At 48.1% G+C, this 19,160-nt stretch overlaps 1 protein-coding gene across 1 annotated transcript; it reads left to right on the top strand.

The window, feature by feature from the left end:
• Nucleotides 1-374: 374 nt before the first annotated feature.
• Nucleotides 375-16,614, top strand: SIX2 (SIX homeobox 2). Its single transcript, XM_035110539.2, has 2 exons — nt 375-1,027; nt 15,361-16,614. Exons 1-2 carry the CDS (start codon nt 462-464, stop codon nt 15,662-15,664), a joined length of 870 nt encoding a protein of 289 aa, XP_034966430.1. The 5' UTR covers nt 375-461; the 3' UTR covers nt 15,665-16,614.
• The last annotated feature ends 2,546 nt before the right edge of the window (nt 16,615-19,160 follow it).

Here is a 19,160-nt window from a genome sequence, read left to right as displayed (position 1 = left end):
GGGACTTACAAACCAAGCGGGCGGTCAAAAGCCGAAGAGGCAGGAGGAGAGCAAGCGAGAAGAGGTGAAAGTGAGTGCTCCGGTTGCTCTGCCTTTGATCCTCCCCCGCGCGCGAAGATTCTCTAAGCTCCACGGGCGCCGGCGCAGCGGCCCCGCCAGCGCTGACCTAAGCCCGAGGGCTCCATTTGTAAGTAAGTTAGCCCCGGCGCTCTGTGGTTGGCTGGCCCCTCGCGAAGTCCTCTCTCCATTGGTGCCGGCTGTCGCGCGCGCGTCCCGGACACCCCCCTCCCCCGCACGACCCGCCGCCGCCAGTTCTGCCCCCCCAGGCGGTGCCTGCGGGGCGCCCGGCCGCGTCGCCCCCCCTACCCCACCCCGAGTGGCTGCCCCCTTTCGGCCAGGGCTGATGCGCTAAGAGGCGGAGGTGGCAGGAGGAGCAGGGCCTCTCCCGGGCGCCCGCCACCATGTCCATGCTGCCCACGTTTGGCTTCACCCAGGAGCAAGTGGCGTGCGTGTGCGAGGTTCTCCAGCAAGGGGGCAACATCGAGAGGCTGGGCCGCTTCCTGTGGTCGCTGCCGGCTTGCGAGCACCTGCACAAGAACGAGAGCGTGCTGAAGGCCAAGGCCGTGGTGGCTTTCCACCGAGGCAACTTCCGCGAGCTCTACAAGATCCTGGAGAGCCACCAGTTCTCGGCGCACAACCACCCCAAGCTGCAGCAGCTGTGGCTCAAGGCGCACTACATCGAGGCCGAGAAGCTGCGGGGGCGACCCCTAGGGGCCGTCGGCAAGTACCGGGTCCGCCGCAAGTTCCCCTTGCCCCGCTCCATCTGGGACGGCGAGGAGACCAGCTACTGCTTCAAGGAGAAGAGCCGCAGCGTGCTGCGGGAATGGTACGCGCACAACCCTTACCCGTCCCCTCGGGAGAAGAGGGAGCTGGCCGAAGCCACCGGGCTCACCACCACCCAAGTCAGCAACTGGTTCAAGAACCGGAGGCAGAGGGACCGGGCGGCCGAGGCCAAAGAAAGGTACGAGTAAGTACTTCCTCCTGGCTCCCTCTTTCGACCCCCATCCCCAGCTGAAAAAGATTTCTGATTTGGGGACCAGGGGAGGGGCGGTGGATGCCGGACTCTTCCTAGGTTTGCTTAACCATTCCAGGCCAAACTGCGCGGCGCTGAGGCGCGCACAAGGGCGCTTTTGTCGCGTAAGCAGCCTTGAACTTAGCGAGCACTTGCTCCCGAGTAAACGCGCAGAGGATCAGGCCGCGGGGGAGAAGCGCCACCGGCCTTGAGGTTCACTATAAGACAGGGAAAGGCGAAGGGAAATGGCAATGAAACGAGAACGTGGCGCTTTATTCTCTTTGTAAAACAGCAATCTTAACTTTTCGCCGTTTCGTTCATATAATGCTTTTGGAAAAGCAGGAACACACAGGTCCCAACCAGTTGACTCCCCGCGCCCACCCCCCAAGGAACTATTTTACTCCAGAGCAACACTGAGTTGCCCCGCCAAAGCTAAATCGCTTTGCTTCGGCTTCTCTCCCAGGCCACTTCCTCGGAAAACTTGATTTGGAAGAAATGGAGCAGAGTTTTAAAGTAAATGGAACAGGAGAAGGCTAGATCTTCCTTCGTTCCTTTTCTCAATCAGGCCAACTTCCTATTCTGTCTAACTCTTTTCCGCTTCCCGGGAAAATATTTATAGTTTTCTCAACTTTAATTTACTTCGCGGCCCCATCCTTATCTACTTGGAAGTAAGTGCCATTGAATTCAATAAGGAATACTTTAATGAATCTGAGTGTTGGACTGCAATCTTGGCTACATATTTATGTAACAGAAACGTGTTGAGTGAGCCGTTTCTCCGTACAGGAAGAAAGCACTCAAAACAATACTAAAAGGGGGGGGAGTATTAATTATGCTAGTAAATATCTCTAATGCATATTGAACAAATACACCTGAACACTTTAGAAGACTATCAGGTCCTTCCTCGCCAGCAAAATTAACCACGTTTAATACCCCATCCCGAACACACGAACTCCTGGTGGGAATCAAGATTAAAAGCTGCAATCCTAAATTCACTTACCTGGGTGTAAGTCGCATTCGAACCGGTGCTCCTCAACTTCCAGCGCTTGGGATTGAGCTGCATGAGTTAAATTCTTCCTACCCAGCCCGAGTTTCTCAAGCTGTCCGCGCTATTGCCGGCATTCTACTCATTACAATGGGACTCCACACGAGTGTAGTAGTTTAAAGTGGAGGAAAGGTAGTAAGCACCGTAACTTCGCGTAGCACTGTTGGAAAAAAGCTGCTTGCTTGTAGAATGGTCCCAGCAGGCCCCCAACTCTATAAAAGCGAACTTCTTTGCCCCTGGGGCCGGTGTGTGTGTGTGTGGCTAAAGCCACGATCATCAATGATTTTAACCCTTGGTGATGATCACAATTAACACGTTTCTTGCGGCCAGCTGTAAATCGCTTTCTCCCTTTGACAAGCCCTTGAATTTGCTTAGGATACCAGCTGGAGAGAAAGCCAGGGTTTTCAAAATGCGTTGGAGCACACAGACGTACCCCACATTGTTCCGAAACGGCACATTTTCTGGGAAATAAATCTCAGGAGTTTCCGTTCACGTTAAAGTGGCTGCTTATCTATCCGGATACAAGTTCCCTTTCATTCCATTACTTCAGTGAAAATAAGAGGGATGGGGCAGATTCCAGATAGTAGATGGAAGGATAATAATGAACCGTGGGACAGAAATATGCTATAATAATGTCATATTAATCAATGCAAACGCGTCCCATAAATTACTAATAAGCTGTGAACACAAGAGTGTTCCTTTAAGCCGGAATACTATGATCTAGAAGAAAAATCGTCGGATGTTGCATTGTGTTTTAATTTCTCTTATGAAACTTATCTTCCGAGATGGAAATAGTTGTTCAGTAGTTGACTCTTAAGGAGCAACGAATTAGCGTTAAGAGGGGGCTATCTTAGAATAAATGGGCAGCTTTTCGATCGTAGCACACACCCGAAACTACTGCCCTAGGTCGGTTGAGTTGGATCAGTCCGACCTGGGGGCCTTAACTCTGAGTAAATAAATACACACGCAGCTGGGCTGCTCCTAACAGTATGGATTCTCTCCCTGAGTAAATCAGCCTCCAATACAAATCCGTAAAGGTTTATCCATCCTGTTCCAAGGGTATATGAAATTAGTGGTGGAAAACGAACCGAACTAGCTCCAAAGGGATTCTGAAGGCTGCAGGCATTGAACCACATTGAGACAGAATCAAACAGAATCTCGACGCCAGAGAGACGAGCCGAAAAGTTGGGCACTTCTAGCTTAGGCCTTAAACGCAGTATACGAAGCCTGTTTAACGTGGACTTTGCCAGCAGCACACGAGCCGCCACGGTATTGTTAGCTCTGTCGGCGGATTAAGGAAGCCCACGTTGTTGTGATAGCCCAGCAACTCAGATAGTACTACTCTGGAGTAAGTGGGTGGTGGTTTGGAGTTTTGGGAAGCCACCCACCGCTACTAGCGTCCTCTCATCCCTCCCTTGTAGTTCTTACCGGGACATGGGTCCCATCGAACAGGATGGATTTCTCAGCAAATTCTCTGTGTGAAACCGTGGGGCTGTCAAGTGCTTCCGAGGGGACGCTTGTACGTTGCAGCCGCGCACCGCGACCCTAAACTCTTTGGCCGAGCAGTCATCCCCTCTGATTTCGAGTGAGTCTTTTGTTTTGCTGAGGGGCACTTTCCCTAATCTCCCATTGTGTAACTAACTGGCATGAGAGGGTTCCCCCCCCCAAAAAAGCACCCCCATATTTAGAAACAGGGTTAGGGGAGCCGACGGAAAATAACTCCAGAACCTTGTTAAACCGGCCTGAAATGGAGAATATAATATGGCTTTAAAAACAAATACGGAGGCCAGTTAACGGGTCTAGAAGGACGGATGAGCCGAAAAGGCCCAATTTCTTCGCAACAGAAAGCTTGCAGCAATTTCGAAACCCCCTCACACAGCCAGAGAGGGCAAGTGTCAGCCCTTGTACAATTAACACGTGTGAAAGAGCCAAGCAGCCGAATAGCGGGAGGACCCGCCCGGACGCGCACCTTTGATGTGCAAGTCTTCCGCAGGCCGGCTGAATTCACTTTTGGCACCCTCCTGCGCCATAAGTGAGTTCAAAGGTATTTTCTGGTGCGCTAGCGTTGGTAGAAAATCCAAAACATAGTCGCAGCTCCCTCTGCTTCCACTCACATGTGGGCCTAATAAAGCAGATATCATCTGGTTGGACCGGCTCTCTCTCCCTTCTGCTGTACTCTGAGGCGGCCATCCAGAAACCACTCTCTTGGAAAAACTCGCCGGAGAATCTGGGTTCCACTTTAGAGGTGGCCGGCTGGATTTTGCATGCAAAAGTGAACTTCGTCGGGAGGTCCAATAAGGGCCACCCACAACCCCAAAGGCAGCCGGAGCCCACGCGTGCCTTCACCGGGAGGTACCCCACCACCGGGCTTTCTCCCCGGTGTAAGGGATCCCCGGTGTGATGGGATCGCAGCTTTTATTCGAAATTAGCACCACGATCTCGAACATTTGGGAAGCGGGGGTGGGGTAAGGTTTAAATCCAAATTCCTGCGTACTTGAAACCCAAACGCCAAGGTGATTTCAATCCCTGCTGTCTTTAACAGGGCTGAAAGGCGCTTTGAATCCAAGTCGTCTGTTTTTATCATTTATTGCAAAATAAAGAAAGGGGGGGAGGCGCTAGCTTCTCTTGAGCAGATTCTGCCTAGGTTACAGGCTCAGAGCTGCGGGACAATCCTTTCTGCCCCGCGGAGTTGAAAGGAGCTTCCTGCAGCGCGCGTTTGTCTCTGCGTGGGTCCAAATTCTGAGAATATCTACGGTACCGTTGCTGCTGGTCTTGACTAGGAAGAGGATCGCCATTTTGCGCGGGTATCTGGGGACAGGGAGCTCTGGCCTCTCTAATGAATAAGCGGCCTTTGGGGCGTTGGGGACTTGTTTGAGAGACAGGTTGCAAATCTGACACCTGTTCGTAAACTTCTGTGAATAAAAATGCAGTTTATTCTCACCCCAAACCACCGCCGCTGCGCAACTCCGTCTCCCAAAGCGTCTAACCAGTGGCTTGATTTTACTAGAACCTGTTAAAGGTGACATCTCTTTCCCATGACAGAAGTCAGGGTCGCCTTCTCCAGAAAATGTGTTCTGGTGGTTGCAACGCTTGCACGCTAGTGTCCTTGAGGGCAATTTTCCCCATTCCCCAAATATTATGTTTATATGAGTAACTGGCAGCAGTTGAATCTAGAGGCCCGGGAGAACCTGTTCAGGTCCTCTAGTCTGGGACAAGACTAGTGCGTGAGGGCTAATTTTCGATGGGGGTCCAATAGGTCTAGGATCGGGCTAGACGTTCTGCGCAGAACGTTTAACCCGATCCTAGATCCGTTGCCCCCTGTTGAAAATAAGTCCCTCTGAGTTCCTTGCGACTTAACTGTCATAGCTGCTTGCCTCAGTGGACAACACACACATTTTGAAACTGTTAATGGTTCAGGTAAAGTAGCCGAGCGGAGTTCAAAGCAGGCGGTTTGACTCGACTTCGTTCGCGGCCTCCATCCATTTCCCTACGTTGACATAAGCTTATTTTCTCCCGCGGGTGGAAAGCGGAGAGAATCGCCTGGCCAGTCTAGGGTTGGTGAGATGAAAGATGCCCATTTACTAATCGGAGGAACACATCAAAGGCGCTCTCTCTCGCTGAGGTGGAAGAGAATTAGCATCCTGAACAGGATACTGATTCCTCCTTAGCAGACGGCAGCGTCCCGCAGGCAGGGTGGTCCCCCTTACCGAGCGATCTCCGTTTTTCCAGATGAAAATGGGACGTGGCGTGGACCAAATGTCCCCTTTCCCCAATATCATCGTACCGTGCTTTAGCTTCGCCTGGACGTCTGCAGTTCGATTCCCAGCTGAGTAACGCTGCGCGCTTATACCGTAGGTGTGATCACAGGGCATTAAGCCCTCCGCCACTGGGTTATCTATGGAGACTGCTAACAACCTTCCTCAACCTGGTGCCCACCAGATGCAATGCTTGCTGGCATGCACAGTGCTGGCTGAGAGTTAGAAACCAACAACATATGGAAGGCACCGGATTGATGCCAGGTGCATTAATGTATTTTCCTTTACCTGGAAGAGAATGTTCCCATCATTACAAGTGATGCTTAGGATAACAGTCCTAGAGTTAATTCCACTACAGCCAATAGGGATAATATTATTTTACAGCCCAATTTTAAACCAGTCTTCTTAAACTCAGTCCCACTGGGTTCAGTGAGATTAACTCTCTATGGAAGGTGTTTAAGAGTGAAGGCTTACTTGGAAGTGTCTTTTGGACACTTACCCCGGGAGTTAGCTATCCTGACCTCGACGGGACTTACCTCTGAGTACACATTTTATTTATTAGCTAGTTGTACTTTTATTCCGAACCATCTGTGTTCACAGCATGTAACCAGAAAACATCATACCTGGATAGCTCAGTTGGTTAGAGAGCATGGCGCTCATAATGCAAAGGTTGCTGGTTCGATTCCCGGTACAGGACAGCTGCCTATTCCTGCATTGCGGGTGGTTGGACTTGATGATCCTCGGGGTCCCTTCTACAATTCTATTATTTTATGAAATCTACTATCAAAGTAGGCATTAAAATACCAAAACCATGCCATGAGATCAGAGTTCGTGTTTTAAAAAATGGCATATGGCATGAAGAAAGCGGATAGACTAATAATAATAATAATAATAATAATAATAATCTCTCTCCTAATACTGGAACTCGTTGACATCCAATGAAGCTGAATTTTGGGAGATTTGGGACAGATAAAGGAAAGTACACCTTTACGCAGCACACAGACAATCTATGGGATTCACTTCCCCAGGAGGCAGAGATTGGCCACCAACTTGGATGGCTTTAAAAGAAGATTTTGTGGAGATGACTACTAGCCACAATGGTTATGCTCTACCTCCACAGTTCTTGGCAGCAATGCTTCCAAATACCCGTTGCTGGAAAGGAGGGAGATACTCTTGTGCTCATGTTCTGCTCCCTGGTTTCCATAGCTGTCAAGTTTTCCCTTTTATCGCGAGGAAGCCTATTCAGCATGAGGGAATTTCCCTTAAAAAAAAGGAAAAAACTTGACAGCTATGCTGGTTTCCCATAGGCATCTGGTTGGCCACTGTGAGAACCCGATACTGCATTACATGGGCCTTTGGCCTGATCCTGCAGGCTCTTCTTATGTGGTGAACAGTAGGTCTTGCTTGCAAATAAAGGTAGTTAAGGTTGTCAGCAATTATTGTTAATTAGCAATTACTGCTGATTGTTGCGAAACTTTGCTTAGGAGTGGTGTGCCGCTTGCTTAAATAATTAGGCTGCGCATCCAAACTGAATCACCCGCATGTCTTCAGCTTTATTAACAGCGCCGTCCTGTATGTTTCTGCTCAGTGGTAAGAGCTATTGGATTCAGAGGGAGCCCGAGCGCGCTTGGATTTGAGTCAGTCTCCTCATTGACTTCAATGGAAACAAGTCTGCTTAAATGCTTGGATGTGTCTGAGCTTTAAATCGAACTTTTAAAGTGTTACATTTATATAAACACGTAACATTATTAAATAATGTTTCAAGAGCCGTGTAATACAACGTGGATGTCCTCTGTATTCTGGAATATCCAGGTACAATATAAAATGCGTTGAGGTGGATTGTTTAATCCTTTATCGGCTGCATGTAGGTGAGGAAAGGCCGGTGCATCATAGTGCTTAACAGCAGGTTTCCACTCATGTCTACTGCGAAGTAAATGCCATTGGCTGCAATGTGGCTTGCTCCAAGGTAAATGGGCATAGATAATATGTTGCCAAGGAGGAGGTCACTATGCTACATATTTACACGCAACCCACAACCTAACCACATAACCCAGCAGCCCCGTTGATTTCAATGGGGTGGGTGCTTGTAGGGCTCGGTCGTTTTCCAAATCGAGGGGGCCGTCTGAGCAAGGACACAGCAATACTGAAGAACGGGATTAAAATGCATTTTGTTGCAAGGAAGCCGTACGGGGGTGGGAGAGACCCAACAACCCTCCGAACTGCATCACTTTGTGAAAATGTGGTGGTGGTTTCCGCAAAATGGCTTGCGGTAGAAAAAGGAGGGAAAAGTATATTCTCCAGGCCTTGGAAGTGCTCAGGGTGGTTAGAGTTGGACTACCGTAGTAGCCTAACGAGCAAGTGATACCGCTGAATTGTTTGAGCTAATAATCTTCCAGATAAAATACAGCACGGTGCAGGATTTGAGATAAAAGTATTAGCAGAGCCTCGATGGGGCGCTTTTCTGCGCTAATAAGGAAGCCACTTTTGGTTCTCAGTTCTAGAAGATGACCATCCCTCAGCTTCTTTCCGAGGCCTGGGAGTCTAACCATTTTATGGTGGCTTAATTTTCGGCCGCAGAGAAGCTGCTACTTCAGATGGCGTGGAGTGTCCGGCGTAAAGATGATCCGTCCGCTTCCTGCATCCAAGGAGACAGGCTCTCTCCTATCCGCGCTGCAGAGAGAGCGAACTAGGAGTCTTCCAGATGCCACAAGACTCTTCGGCTGCACTCTTGCGCACGCTTAGTCTCAGTGAATTCCGCAGGAGCGTCTTCTGAGCAAACGCGCATGCTGATCATCGGGGCTGGTTGTTGATTTATTTCAAAGAAACTCCCTTAAAGAGATCTCCTTCTCTTAAACTTTCTCGGAACTCGGTGGCTTTCGCACTTAATCCAGCCTCTCAGAAACTACGGCTGTTACCCTTACTAAAAAAAGTTCTCTTGAAATGCGGTGGGGTGTACTTCTGAATCAACGGGTTTAGGATCGCGCAGTTTAGCATCGGAATGTTAGGCTGCGAACCTAAGCGTGTTTCCCTGGCAGTCGGATTCCATCGAATGACGCCAGCTGTGGGACTCTCAGCGTACTTATTTAGAAGTAGATATTTTCTCCTCGCTTCCTTCCAGCTTCCGATGGAGCTCAAATAAGCGGGTTTAGGATCGCCGGCTTGTTTGTTGGGAAGCCAGGACATCTGAAGCCAATTCCGCTCCCTTCCTCCGGCCCCAGTAGCGTGTGTAACCACCGAGGTGTTGCCGGATGAAGGAAATATTTGCGTGCCACGAGCAACGGAGGGCATTTCCGCCCCTGATTCAAGAAAAGAAAATGCTCTCGTTTGCTAGGTTGGAATGTATTTCAGTATATATGTAGACACACACATTCGAGCTTCAGAATGGACGGGGAGGAAAAGGATACAGCCCCAGCCGAGATCTGAGGAAGGGACCCCAACGCAGATATATTTTTTCTATTCCCATCTTTGTGATGTTAGATTTAGCCGGAGCAAACGGCGGCCAGAATGCGTTGCTTTTCCTTTCTGGACCGAGGACTGAAATGCTAACGCGTCCGCTTCTCCCACCCTCCAAAGGCTTCCTAATCTCTGCGGGAGAGGGAGGGAGGAGAAGAACGTTTTTTTATCAGACCACACTTTTTTTACTGAGCCGGCCGCAAACTGTTTACAAGACCCGAGATCGACTCAACGAGGCCCTGGGGGGTTGCAGGGCAGGCAGAGGCTCTGGAAGCCCGAATTTTATTTTCCTCCTCTCCTCCCCATGCACTGACGGGTAAAGCAGAAGTCAGATACAGTAATTGGCATCTCGATTCTAAATCAGTGGGACATTATTTCCAAACGTTCAGGTCTTTCACAACGCCACTGTCAGATATGGGTGCTATCCCCGAGGGGGACGCCAAGCTCTCTCTTTCCGCGCCTTTACGCGACTGCTTCAGGATGTGACACCTTGGATGGGAAGTTTAGTACTATGTGCAAAGCATTGAGCGCAATGAGCGGTCTTGTGAAGACGGCTGCACGCAAGATTTCCTGCCGAGGGAATAGGGCGCAGGCCGAGATCCTAGAGGCTACTGTGAGTTGAGAAAAGAAAAGAAAAAAGTTTGTGTTGCGGTTCCGGGAGTTCCGGGAAGGTTAGACTACAACTCACTTCATCCTTGTCCAGGTGCCCTGCTGGCTGATGGGAGTTGGAGGTCAGCAACATCTAGAGGGCCAAAGCTCTGACTATTGAGGGTGAGGCTCTCTTTAGATGAGAAATACCTGGACTTTGGCCCCCACAGTTCTGCTCTGAGGGCACCACAGTGGGGATGGAAAGATCCTGAGTCTTTCTAGCAGGATGTAGCTGGAATAGGGGTGGTGGTCTTGGAGTCATACAAATTGCTCACTACCAATCAGAGACCCCTTTACTCTATGTTAAGGTTGATTTGATTAAAGAATAGTAAAGACTATGATTTTTTTCATTTGCTTGTTATAAAGTTCTTCATAAAACTAATTCATACTTTTCTGTTTTCCGGTATTTTTTATCATTGGATCCCAATTTGATTTATATATATATATATATATATATATATATATATATATATATATATATATATATATATATAGTTTTAAATAAAAAACAAAAACAAATTGGGATCCAAATTTTAGAAACACATATAGAAAATGTTTTAAAAATTCCTTCAGTAGCACCTTAAAGACCAACTAAGTTTTTATTTTGTTTGTGAGCTTTCGTGTGCATGCATGAAGAAGTGTGCATGCACACGAAAGCTCATACCAAAATAAAAACTTAGTTGGTCTTTAAGGTGCTACTGAAGGAATTTTTTTATTTTGTATCGACTCAGACCAACATGGCTACCTACCTGTATATAGAATATGTAACATACACAAAGAATGTAGCAGGTATAGAAATTCAATTATCATCCTCATCAACATTTTCATATTTGCTGGTTTGATTACTCTGATTTGCTTTTTTTTCTCTTTTGCTCTAGTTCTATAGGGCATTTTAAATTGCTACATTCTTTGTGTATGTTACATATTCTATATGTGTTTCTAAAACAGACCAGCAGAATTGTTTAGTTACGTTAAGGTTGATTTGATTAAAATACACAAAAATGCATATCATAGTAACATGCAAAATCAATACCCCCCACAAACAGGCCATCACTTGTTTAATTAGCCAAAGGCCTGGGATTAGAGGAATGTAACCAAGATGCTAGGAGAACATTCCACAAGTGGGGAACCACCATAGAAAAGGCCTATTCTCGTGTTGCCACTCTACAGATCTCTTGTGGAGGAGGCACGCAAAAGAGGGCCTCAGATGATATCACAGGGTCCAGATCAGTTCATATGGGGAGAGGTATTACCTTGAGGTATTACTGTCAGGGGTGGATCTGCAATGAAACTAATAAAGCTTAACTTCAAGGCACCTAATCCTGGAGGGGCCCCAGAAGTGACTTTTGCCCATGTTGCTTAAATTTTGGGGGCCTAGTAGATCCAATTTGAGTCGCATGACTCAAACTGATTAATTTTTGTTGTATGTTTTTCAACCAAAGTTCGAGAGTCAGCAGCACAGATGTTGTGAAGGTGGAGTGGCCTGTCTTGGAATAGCCCCATTGAAGAAGATAATAGTTGTTACCTAGACCTTGTTGTTGGTTGCAAAGTGGACCTGAGCTGCCTGCCACCTTTGCCAGGGTGAGGTGTGGATCCCTGTGGAAGCCGATGACTGTATGGGGTTGCCTGGTTGTGCCCCCTCAGAATTTTGTGCCTGTGACTATCCCCCCCCCACAACACCACTGGCTGGGGAAGGGGTTTCCTGGAACCCCTACTTTGGGGGATTTGTTTCTCACCAGAATGCCCTTAAAATTGCTGCAATCCCATCTTCTCCTCTAAACTGGAGATGTGAATCACACCTTTTCATACTCTCAAGGGAGATCAGATTTCACACCCACATCTCAAGCATGGTTGCTCTGAATTGACTTGTGCACTGCTATTCTCAGTGGAACTAACTTCCAGGTATAACTACCCCTGGGATAGCAGTTGTGCAGCTCAGCTCCACGGAATGTATTTTCCAGTAAGTGTGCAGCTAGCAGGAAGTAAGTCAACTGAAATAAGGACAATACCCTAAGAGCTGACATTTGAGTAAAGATTAAAATGCATCGGAACCATTTGTTATCCTCGCAACAATCCTGGTAGGTAGGGTCTGAGAGACAGTGGCTAACTGAAGGCTGCCCATGAGAGATTAAGCGTTTCGCAGGGGAGCCCAAACTTTTTTTTCAAATAATAATACATTTATTTGTACCCTGCCCTTGGGTGTTGAGCTTTTTTAGGATTGAAGTTACTGAGCTTTTGGGGGATTTTGCCCCAGGACATATACTGCCAAGGATTAAATCAGCCGGCGGGCCGGATTAGTCCCCAAAACGGACTTTGGATGTGCCTGCATTATACCAAATTATAAGAGGTGCCCTTTCTGAAGACCTAGGTCAATGGAGATTTAAACCTGGGTTCCAAACCTGTATCCAATGAGCATTCAATGGGATGAAACACACTTAAATACGTCTCAGTGGGTTGCAGATTGTGGGAAATTGTACCATGTGCTTCTAAAGTTAAAAAAAGGAAGGAAATAAGCTAAAATCCAAATTTTGAGTGGCAGGAATAACACAAACTTAACTTTTGAGTCTTTTTTTTTTGGAGAAACTGTAATGTAGCATAGAAACACAGGAAGCTCTAGCTCTGTATTGTCAACACAGACAAGCAGGAACTATCCAGAGTTTTCAGACAGAAGACTTTGCCAAACCTACCTGGATATTATCTGAAGAAGTGTGCATGCACACGAAAGCTCATACCAAAATAAAAACTTAGTTGGTCTTTAAGGTGCTACTGAAGGAATTTTTTTATTTTACTACCTGGATATGTCTGAGGATGAACCTGGGACTGAGTGGCACTGTGGTCTAAACCACTGAGCCTCCCGTTGCTCTGTCCCAACCTCTGCCAACCAGCAGTTCAAAAACTAGCAGATAAATAGGTACCACTATGGTGGGAAGGTAAACAGCATTTCTGTTTCTGTCACGGTGTTCCGTGTTCCATTGCACTAGAAGACCCGGAAAGCTGTCTGTGGACAAATGTGAGATGAGTGTCACAGCCCCATAGTCGCCTTTGACTGGACTTAACCGCCCGGGGTCATTACCTTTTTTTACCTACCTGTATGCTCTGCCACTGAGTCATTCAGTAGGTCATAGTGAACAACAACAACAACAATTTTATTATTTATACCCCACCCATCTGGCTGGGTTGCATGGAGTTGTATAGATGATTCTTCCCCTTTCCCATGTTGTTCTCACAATAACCCTAGGTGTGTGGTTGAGTCCAGGTAAGTGCATTCATGCTCTACCACAGAGGTTTGGCCCTTTCTCTCAACAATGTCAGGTTTCAGGATCCAAAGGGAGAAATGGAATCACCGTCTTCGTCAGTGACAGACGTGCAATCCAACTCTCTCCAAGTTCATTCACTCTCCAGTGATTTCAAGGGGACTTCCTTCCCCAGAAGCCTATCTAGAATGGTTGAAGCCCGAAATGCATTAGAGTTCTCGAACCCTTACTAGGGAGTAAGGCTGCAATTCTAACCCCTTGCCTTGGAGTAAGACCCACTGAATTTAACAGGACTTCCAGCTGTGTATACACCACACAGTTAAAGCACCCGCCCAAAGAATCCTGGGAACTGTAGTTTCTTAAGGGCACTAACAACTGTAGGGATGCGGGTGGCGCTGTGGTCTAAACCACTGAGCCTCTTGGGCAGGGGTCCCCAAACTAAGGCCCAGGGGCTGGATGCAGCCCAATCGCCTTCTAAATCCGGCCCGCGGGCAGTCTGGGAATCAGCATGTTTTTACATGAGTAGAATGTGTCCTTTTATTTACAATGCATCTCTGGGTTATTTGTGGGGCATAGGAATTTGTTCATATTTTTTTTTCAAAATATACTCCAGCCCCCCACAAGGTCTGAGGGACAGTGGACCGGCCCCTGGCTGCAAAAGTTTGCTGACCCCTGCTCTTGGGCTTGATGATCAGAAGGTCAGCAGTTCGAATCCCCGAGATGGGGTGAACTCCTGTTGCTCTGTCCCAGCTCCTGCCAACCTAGCAGTTCGAAAGCACACCAGTGCAAGTAGATAAATAGGTACTGCTGCGGCAGGAAGGTAAATAGGTAAACAGCATTTCTGTGGGCTCTGGTTTCCATCACAGTCTTCTGCTGAGCCATAATCGTTTTTTTGTTTTTGTTTTGTTTTTTTAAACAATTTTATTGGATTTTCAAATAAACCACATTAAACAATAGCAAAATAATAAACAACAAACACAACAACAAACACAAAATTTTCTCATTTTATCATCTATTCAACTATTTTACTTCTCTATGCTCTGCCGAGCTTTGACTTCCCTCCCTCCCCTCATTCGGTTTTCTTACCCACTCTTATCTCGCAGTTCCTTTTCTTCCACCTACTTAAAGTCAATTCGTAGGATTTATTTCAGTCCTGCAAGTGTCTTTAGACTTCTACAGTTCTTCTCCATATAGTCCACAAATTTACTCCATTCCTTTTGGAACCTTGACTCTCCCTGGTTTCGAATCCCGCAGGTCAACTTCGCTGATTCCGCACCCGCAGGTCAACTTCGCTGATTCCGCATAGTCAATCATTTTCGTCTGCCACGGTTGTAGCATACATAAATAATGTCTGATCTCCTTTTACAATCTCATCTCCTATAAGTCCTAATAGAAAGGCCTCCGTTTTTTTGGGAAAGGTGTATTTAAAGATCTTTTTCAATTGAGCCATAATCGGTTTAGTCATGCTGGCCACATAACCCGGAAAGCTGTTTGGGGACAAAAGTGCTGGCTCCCAAGGCCTGAAAGTGAGATGAGCGCTGCACCCCATAGTCGCCTTTGACTGGACTTAACCGTCCAGGGGTCCTTTATCTTTTACCTTACTAACAACCATAACTCTGTGAAGGGTAAGCTACAGTTCTCAGGATTCTTTGGAGGGCATGCACTTTAAATGGGTCATGGATTGGTGCCGGCCCAATACATTTTGGCACCTGAGGTGAACCACAAAATAGTGCCCCCTCGCCCTGCCAGGGAAGAAGGGATGAGTGAAGATCTACATCAGGAACGGGGGGGGGGGATAAAGATCTACATTGGGATCTGGATCTGCTGCCCCTGTGGATCCTGCTGCCCAAGGCGATTGCCTCACCCTACCTCATGGATGGACGGGTCCTGCCGTGGGCTGCGCTGTAAGCCCCCTTGATTGCATTTGCAACAGAACTTACCTCTGTGAAAATACATGCCTGTGGTTGGAGACTCTGTGCTTGGGTCATTGACTCAAGCGGGACTTGCTTCAGGGAACCATGCATTCAATCCGGTCGATACCATCTGCATGAACGGCGGGGGGCGGCGCCGCGGCGGGAGAGACTGGTCCCCTTTTACAGCCTAATTTTCTCTCTCTTTGCCTTTCCCCCCTTCTAGGGAAAACAACGAAAATTCCAGTTCCAACGGCCACAACCCGCTTTCCTCCTCCCTGAACGGCAACAAGGCGGTTTTGGGCAGCTCCGAAGACGAGAAAACACCCTCGGGGACGCCGGATCACTCTTCGTCCAGCCCGGCTTTACTGCTTAATTCGAACCCAGGCTTGCAGCCGCTCCACAGCTTGGGCCACCCCCAGGGTCCTAGTGCCATTCCTGTACCCAGCGCGGACCCTCTGCACCACCACAGTTTGCAAGACTCCATCCTCAACTCCATGTCCTCCAACCTGGTCGACCTGGGCTCTTAAGACGTTTGTGGCACCCATGATGTCCCTTGGTTGAATCCATGCTTCCCACTCGGCTTTTATTTTTTATTTTTAAGAAACAAAACACTCATACCTGTTACCTGAAACATTGAAAGGGATGGCAAGCTCCGTCACACGCGGATCCGTTGTCTGGCTTTGGATCAATGCTTGGTCGGCTGACTAAGGACTTTTGGGGAAGGTACTGTAACCTCAAGACCTTGGCAAGTCTTAAGAAGGTTTGGCGAAGCTGGCGGACTCTTCCTTAGGAGTTGTTATGTGTGTGGTTTTGCAGGGGTGGTGGTGGAGGAAGGGGAGCAAAGGAGGCCAGTGTGCAGCCCCTCACTTGGGAGAGGAAGGGACGCGGCTGGCAGCTTCAGCCTTCACAACCTCTATGGGAGTTTATCAGATCCAGTTTTGGGGTTGCCAACTTCTCAGCCGGCCTCTGGAGCTGCGCTTGAACCCTGATCAGCACCAAGTGAAGCTTTGCAGGCCTTGAAGAGACCAAAATGTCCACCAGCAGCACCCTCTTCTCCTCCATGGCCAACCAGAGGCCTCTGGGAAGCAGAGAGTTGCCCCACCCCCCAGTTCTTAACCCCGATTCTGAATGCCAATTGCTCTCCTGCAACATGGTCTTCAGAGAGGCGTCTGCTGCTGCCTCTGACCGGAAGCTTCCCTTGCCATCACGGCTGGCGACCTCTAGTTTGGTACAACATCTATTGTCCATCCAGTTAGTTCTAATCCCCTTTCAAAACCATCTCTAAGCCATTGGCTGAGCGTGGAGGGAAGGCCTATTAATCGAACGCAGATGCCGCTTGCGAAGTTGGCAACTCCATCCGATCCGGTTGGTTCTTCTGCTTCTGAATCTCGGGAAATAACGTGCTTGGGAATAATGTCTGGCTGAAATCGGGGGGGGGGCTTCTTTCCAAACTCGAGGCTTCTCCCCTCAACCCCCCCGCCCCAGATTTTTGGATAGGACCCCCGCCTAGCAACTCTGTTGATTGTAAAGGGGCTACTTTAGCTTGAGAATGGCGGTCGAAAGCACGTTGCATTGTGGGGCTGGATCAGAAGGCTGGTGAGGCGAGTAGCAGCTGAAATTCCAGCGCTGTAGTAGCTGCCAGCTGCCGTTTAGGCAACCCCAGCCCTTATTCTTCTTCCTTTGTTGCTGATGCTAGGCAAAGAAAGTGGGGAAGGGGAGGGACTTATTTCGTCTTCTCCGTGTGGTTCCACCCCCCCCGCCCTTAAGCCATTCTTTAGGTGTGAAGGACAAGCAAGGTGCGGTCCACAAATCGCTTAAGCCACAGAACTTGCCTTCAAGCCGATCCAGTGGCTCCAGAGTTGGACTTGGAAGCCAGGAGAGCTGGGTTGAGCTCCTCGACTCAGTGGGCGCTCTTCAGCTTCAGTTCCCTCATCTGTAAAATGGGAACAAAGGCGAACTACCTCGCAGGGCTGTTTGTGAGGATAAAGACTGTACAGCATTTTGCACATTTAACATTGAGATAGCCTATATCACCCTTATTAATAATATTTTTATTCATAATAATAATATTTCCCTCTACTCCTTCCCCTTCAGAGTCTGCGGGGCCACCCAGGATAATGTGCGGAATTGTCCGGGCTTGTGCGCCAGGCCCGGACTCTGACCCGCTTGGAGCCCACGGCACCCATTCAAATCATAACAGGGCCAAGAGCAGGCGTTATATCTCTATCTCTATCTATCTATATGTGTATATTATAATAAGCCATTGCTGCTCATCGAAACCCAAGGAAAGTTATCACGCGCCAGCGAGGCCCCCTCAACTTCTCTGTATTGTTTATATTATGTGAATACGGTATTTGGAAAAAATAATAATATTTCTGCTTCTATTTTATAATAAAATTGAGAAATCCAGCCTACTGTGCAAAGGGATCCTGGGTTTCTTTTTAACCAGCGAATTTTTCCCTATTGGTTATAATTGCAGACGTGTCTGCACTATGATGAACCGGAACCGGTTTAACTGTCACGGATTAACACACACACACACACACACACACCTTTCTCAAGGAGCTTCTGCTGGGACTGAGAATTCCAAAAGGCGGCGAAGGTATCCAAGCAGACCATTGTGCCACAGTTGAAAAATACATTTCCCTAAATCTTCAAGGAAGTCTTGACAGTTTAGGTAGTGTAAGTGGACGCTTGTAGTTTGGTACAAGTAAGAAACTAAAGCTTTCCTGGGCAGCTCTCCTCTCCGACCCCGTGTTCAGGAATAATAATTAAGCGGGACCTGCCTGTTTCCTTCATTTATTGTCTAACCAATCCTTGAACGAAACTCCTAAAACAAAAAGAAAAACCAAACACCTGAACTAGCCTTAAAAATGGAAGGTTGGAGTATTAAGTTGATAGCTGCCATTTCCCCCTCCCATCTATTTACCAGCGCGTTTCCCCATATCTCACTTCCACTCGTCAAGTTCCTAGTCCCCTTGAGAAGAGGGAGAGAGGGCGGAGGAGGCGAAAGTCCTCCCCACCCCCACCCACCACTTTGAAAAGAAGAGACTCTATCGCTTATTGTGGCCTGGTGTGAAGCTCCCGAAGAACTCAAAAACTGTTGCGGTGTGGGGTTAGATAAAACGAAGAAAGTACCGGTTGTGTTAGGGACATGATTGAGTTGATTTAGAACAGGCATCCCCAAACTTCGGCCCTCCAGATGTTTTGGACTACAATTCCCATCATCCCTGACCACTGGTCCTCTTAGCTAGGGATCATGGGAGTTGTAGGCCAAAACATCTGGAGGGCCGCAGTTTGGGGATGCCTAATTTAGAAAGGTGCAGTTGGATACAGGCAGCAACCGCTGTGGTTGGAGAGAAGGGCCCTTGTTCAGTGGTAGAGCATTTGCCATGCATGCAGAAGGACCCAAGTTCAATATCTGCATCTCCGGGTAGAACAAGGAAAGTATCCGTCGGAAACCCTGGAGAGCTGTTGGCAGTCAGTGTAGACAACAGTGGGCTAGATGGACCAATTGTCCAACTCAGTATAAGGCAGCTTCCTATGTTGGGCTGGGAGATTTGGGAAAATAGGGGTGGACTGGAGCGGGAGAGGGGAAGAGAAATGTACCTGTTTAACAAAGAGGAAGAAATGTGTGTGAGAGAGCTGCAGAGAAGATACGGATGGAACCCAGGAAAGGTGGCATCCCGCAGAGTCTTTCAGAGGACCCAAAAGTTTAGAAGAGAAGAGTTTGGGGAAGAAGGGTTTTGAGGGATCTGATAGGCGGGCTGCAGACCACAGAAGTGTGTGCCACGTTAAATCCATTTTGTTGACTCCACTGTTGTAAACATATGATTTTACAACTTTACCCCCAACCTACCCAACAACCTCTTGCAATAAACACTTTGCTGGATTTCACTCTTGATAATCTGTTTAGCTGCATCTCTGCGGTCGAGGTGTTTTGAGGGCTGTTGTTTTCTTTGGCGGCGGCGCGGAGGGGGGGGCGGGCGTGTTTCTTCCAACCTGTACACTTTGCAATCAGCA

This window comes from Zootoca vivipara, chromosome 3 (assembly GCF_963506605.1).
Source record: "Zootoca vivipara chromosome 3, rZooViv1.1, whole genome shotgun sequence".
In the NCBI taxonomy this organism is placed as follows: domain Eukaryota; kingdom Metazoa; phylum Chordata; class Lepidosauria; order Squamata; family Lacertidae; genus Zootoca; species Zootoca vivipara.
The sequence above is the reverse complement of the archived record's forward strand: the minus strand, read 5'-3'. Positions and strand labels throughout refer to the sequence as shown.

What these genes read in the sequence shown, in the direction of transcription:
- SIX2 (XM_035110539.2), top strand. Translation starts at nt 462, where the DNA reads ATGTCCATGCTGCCCACGTTTGGCTTCACCCAGGAGCAAGTGGCGTGC. An exon ending in GAGGCCAAAGAAAGGTACGA is followed by an intron (nt 1,028 to 15,360) that starts GTAAGTACTTCC and finishes CCCCCCTTCTAG; the next exon opens with GGAAAACAACGAAAATTCCA.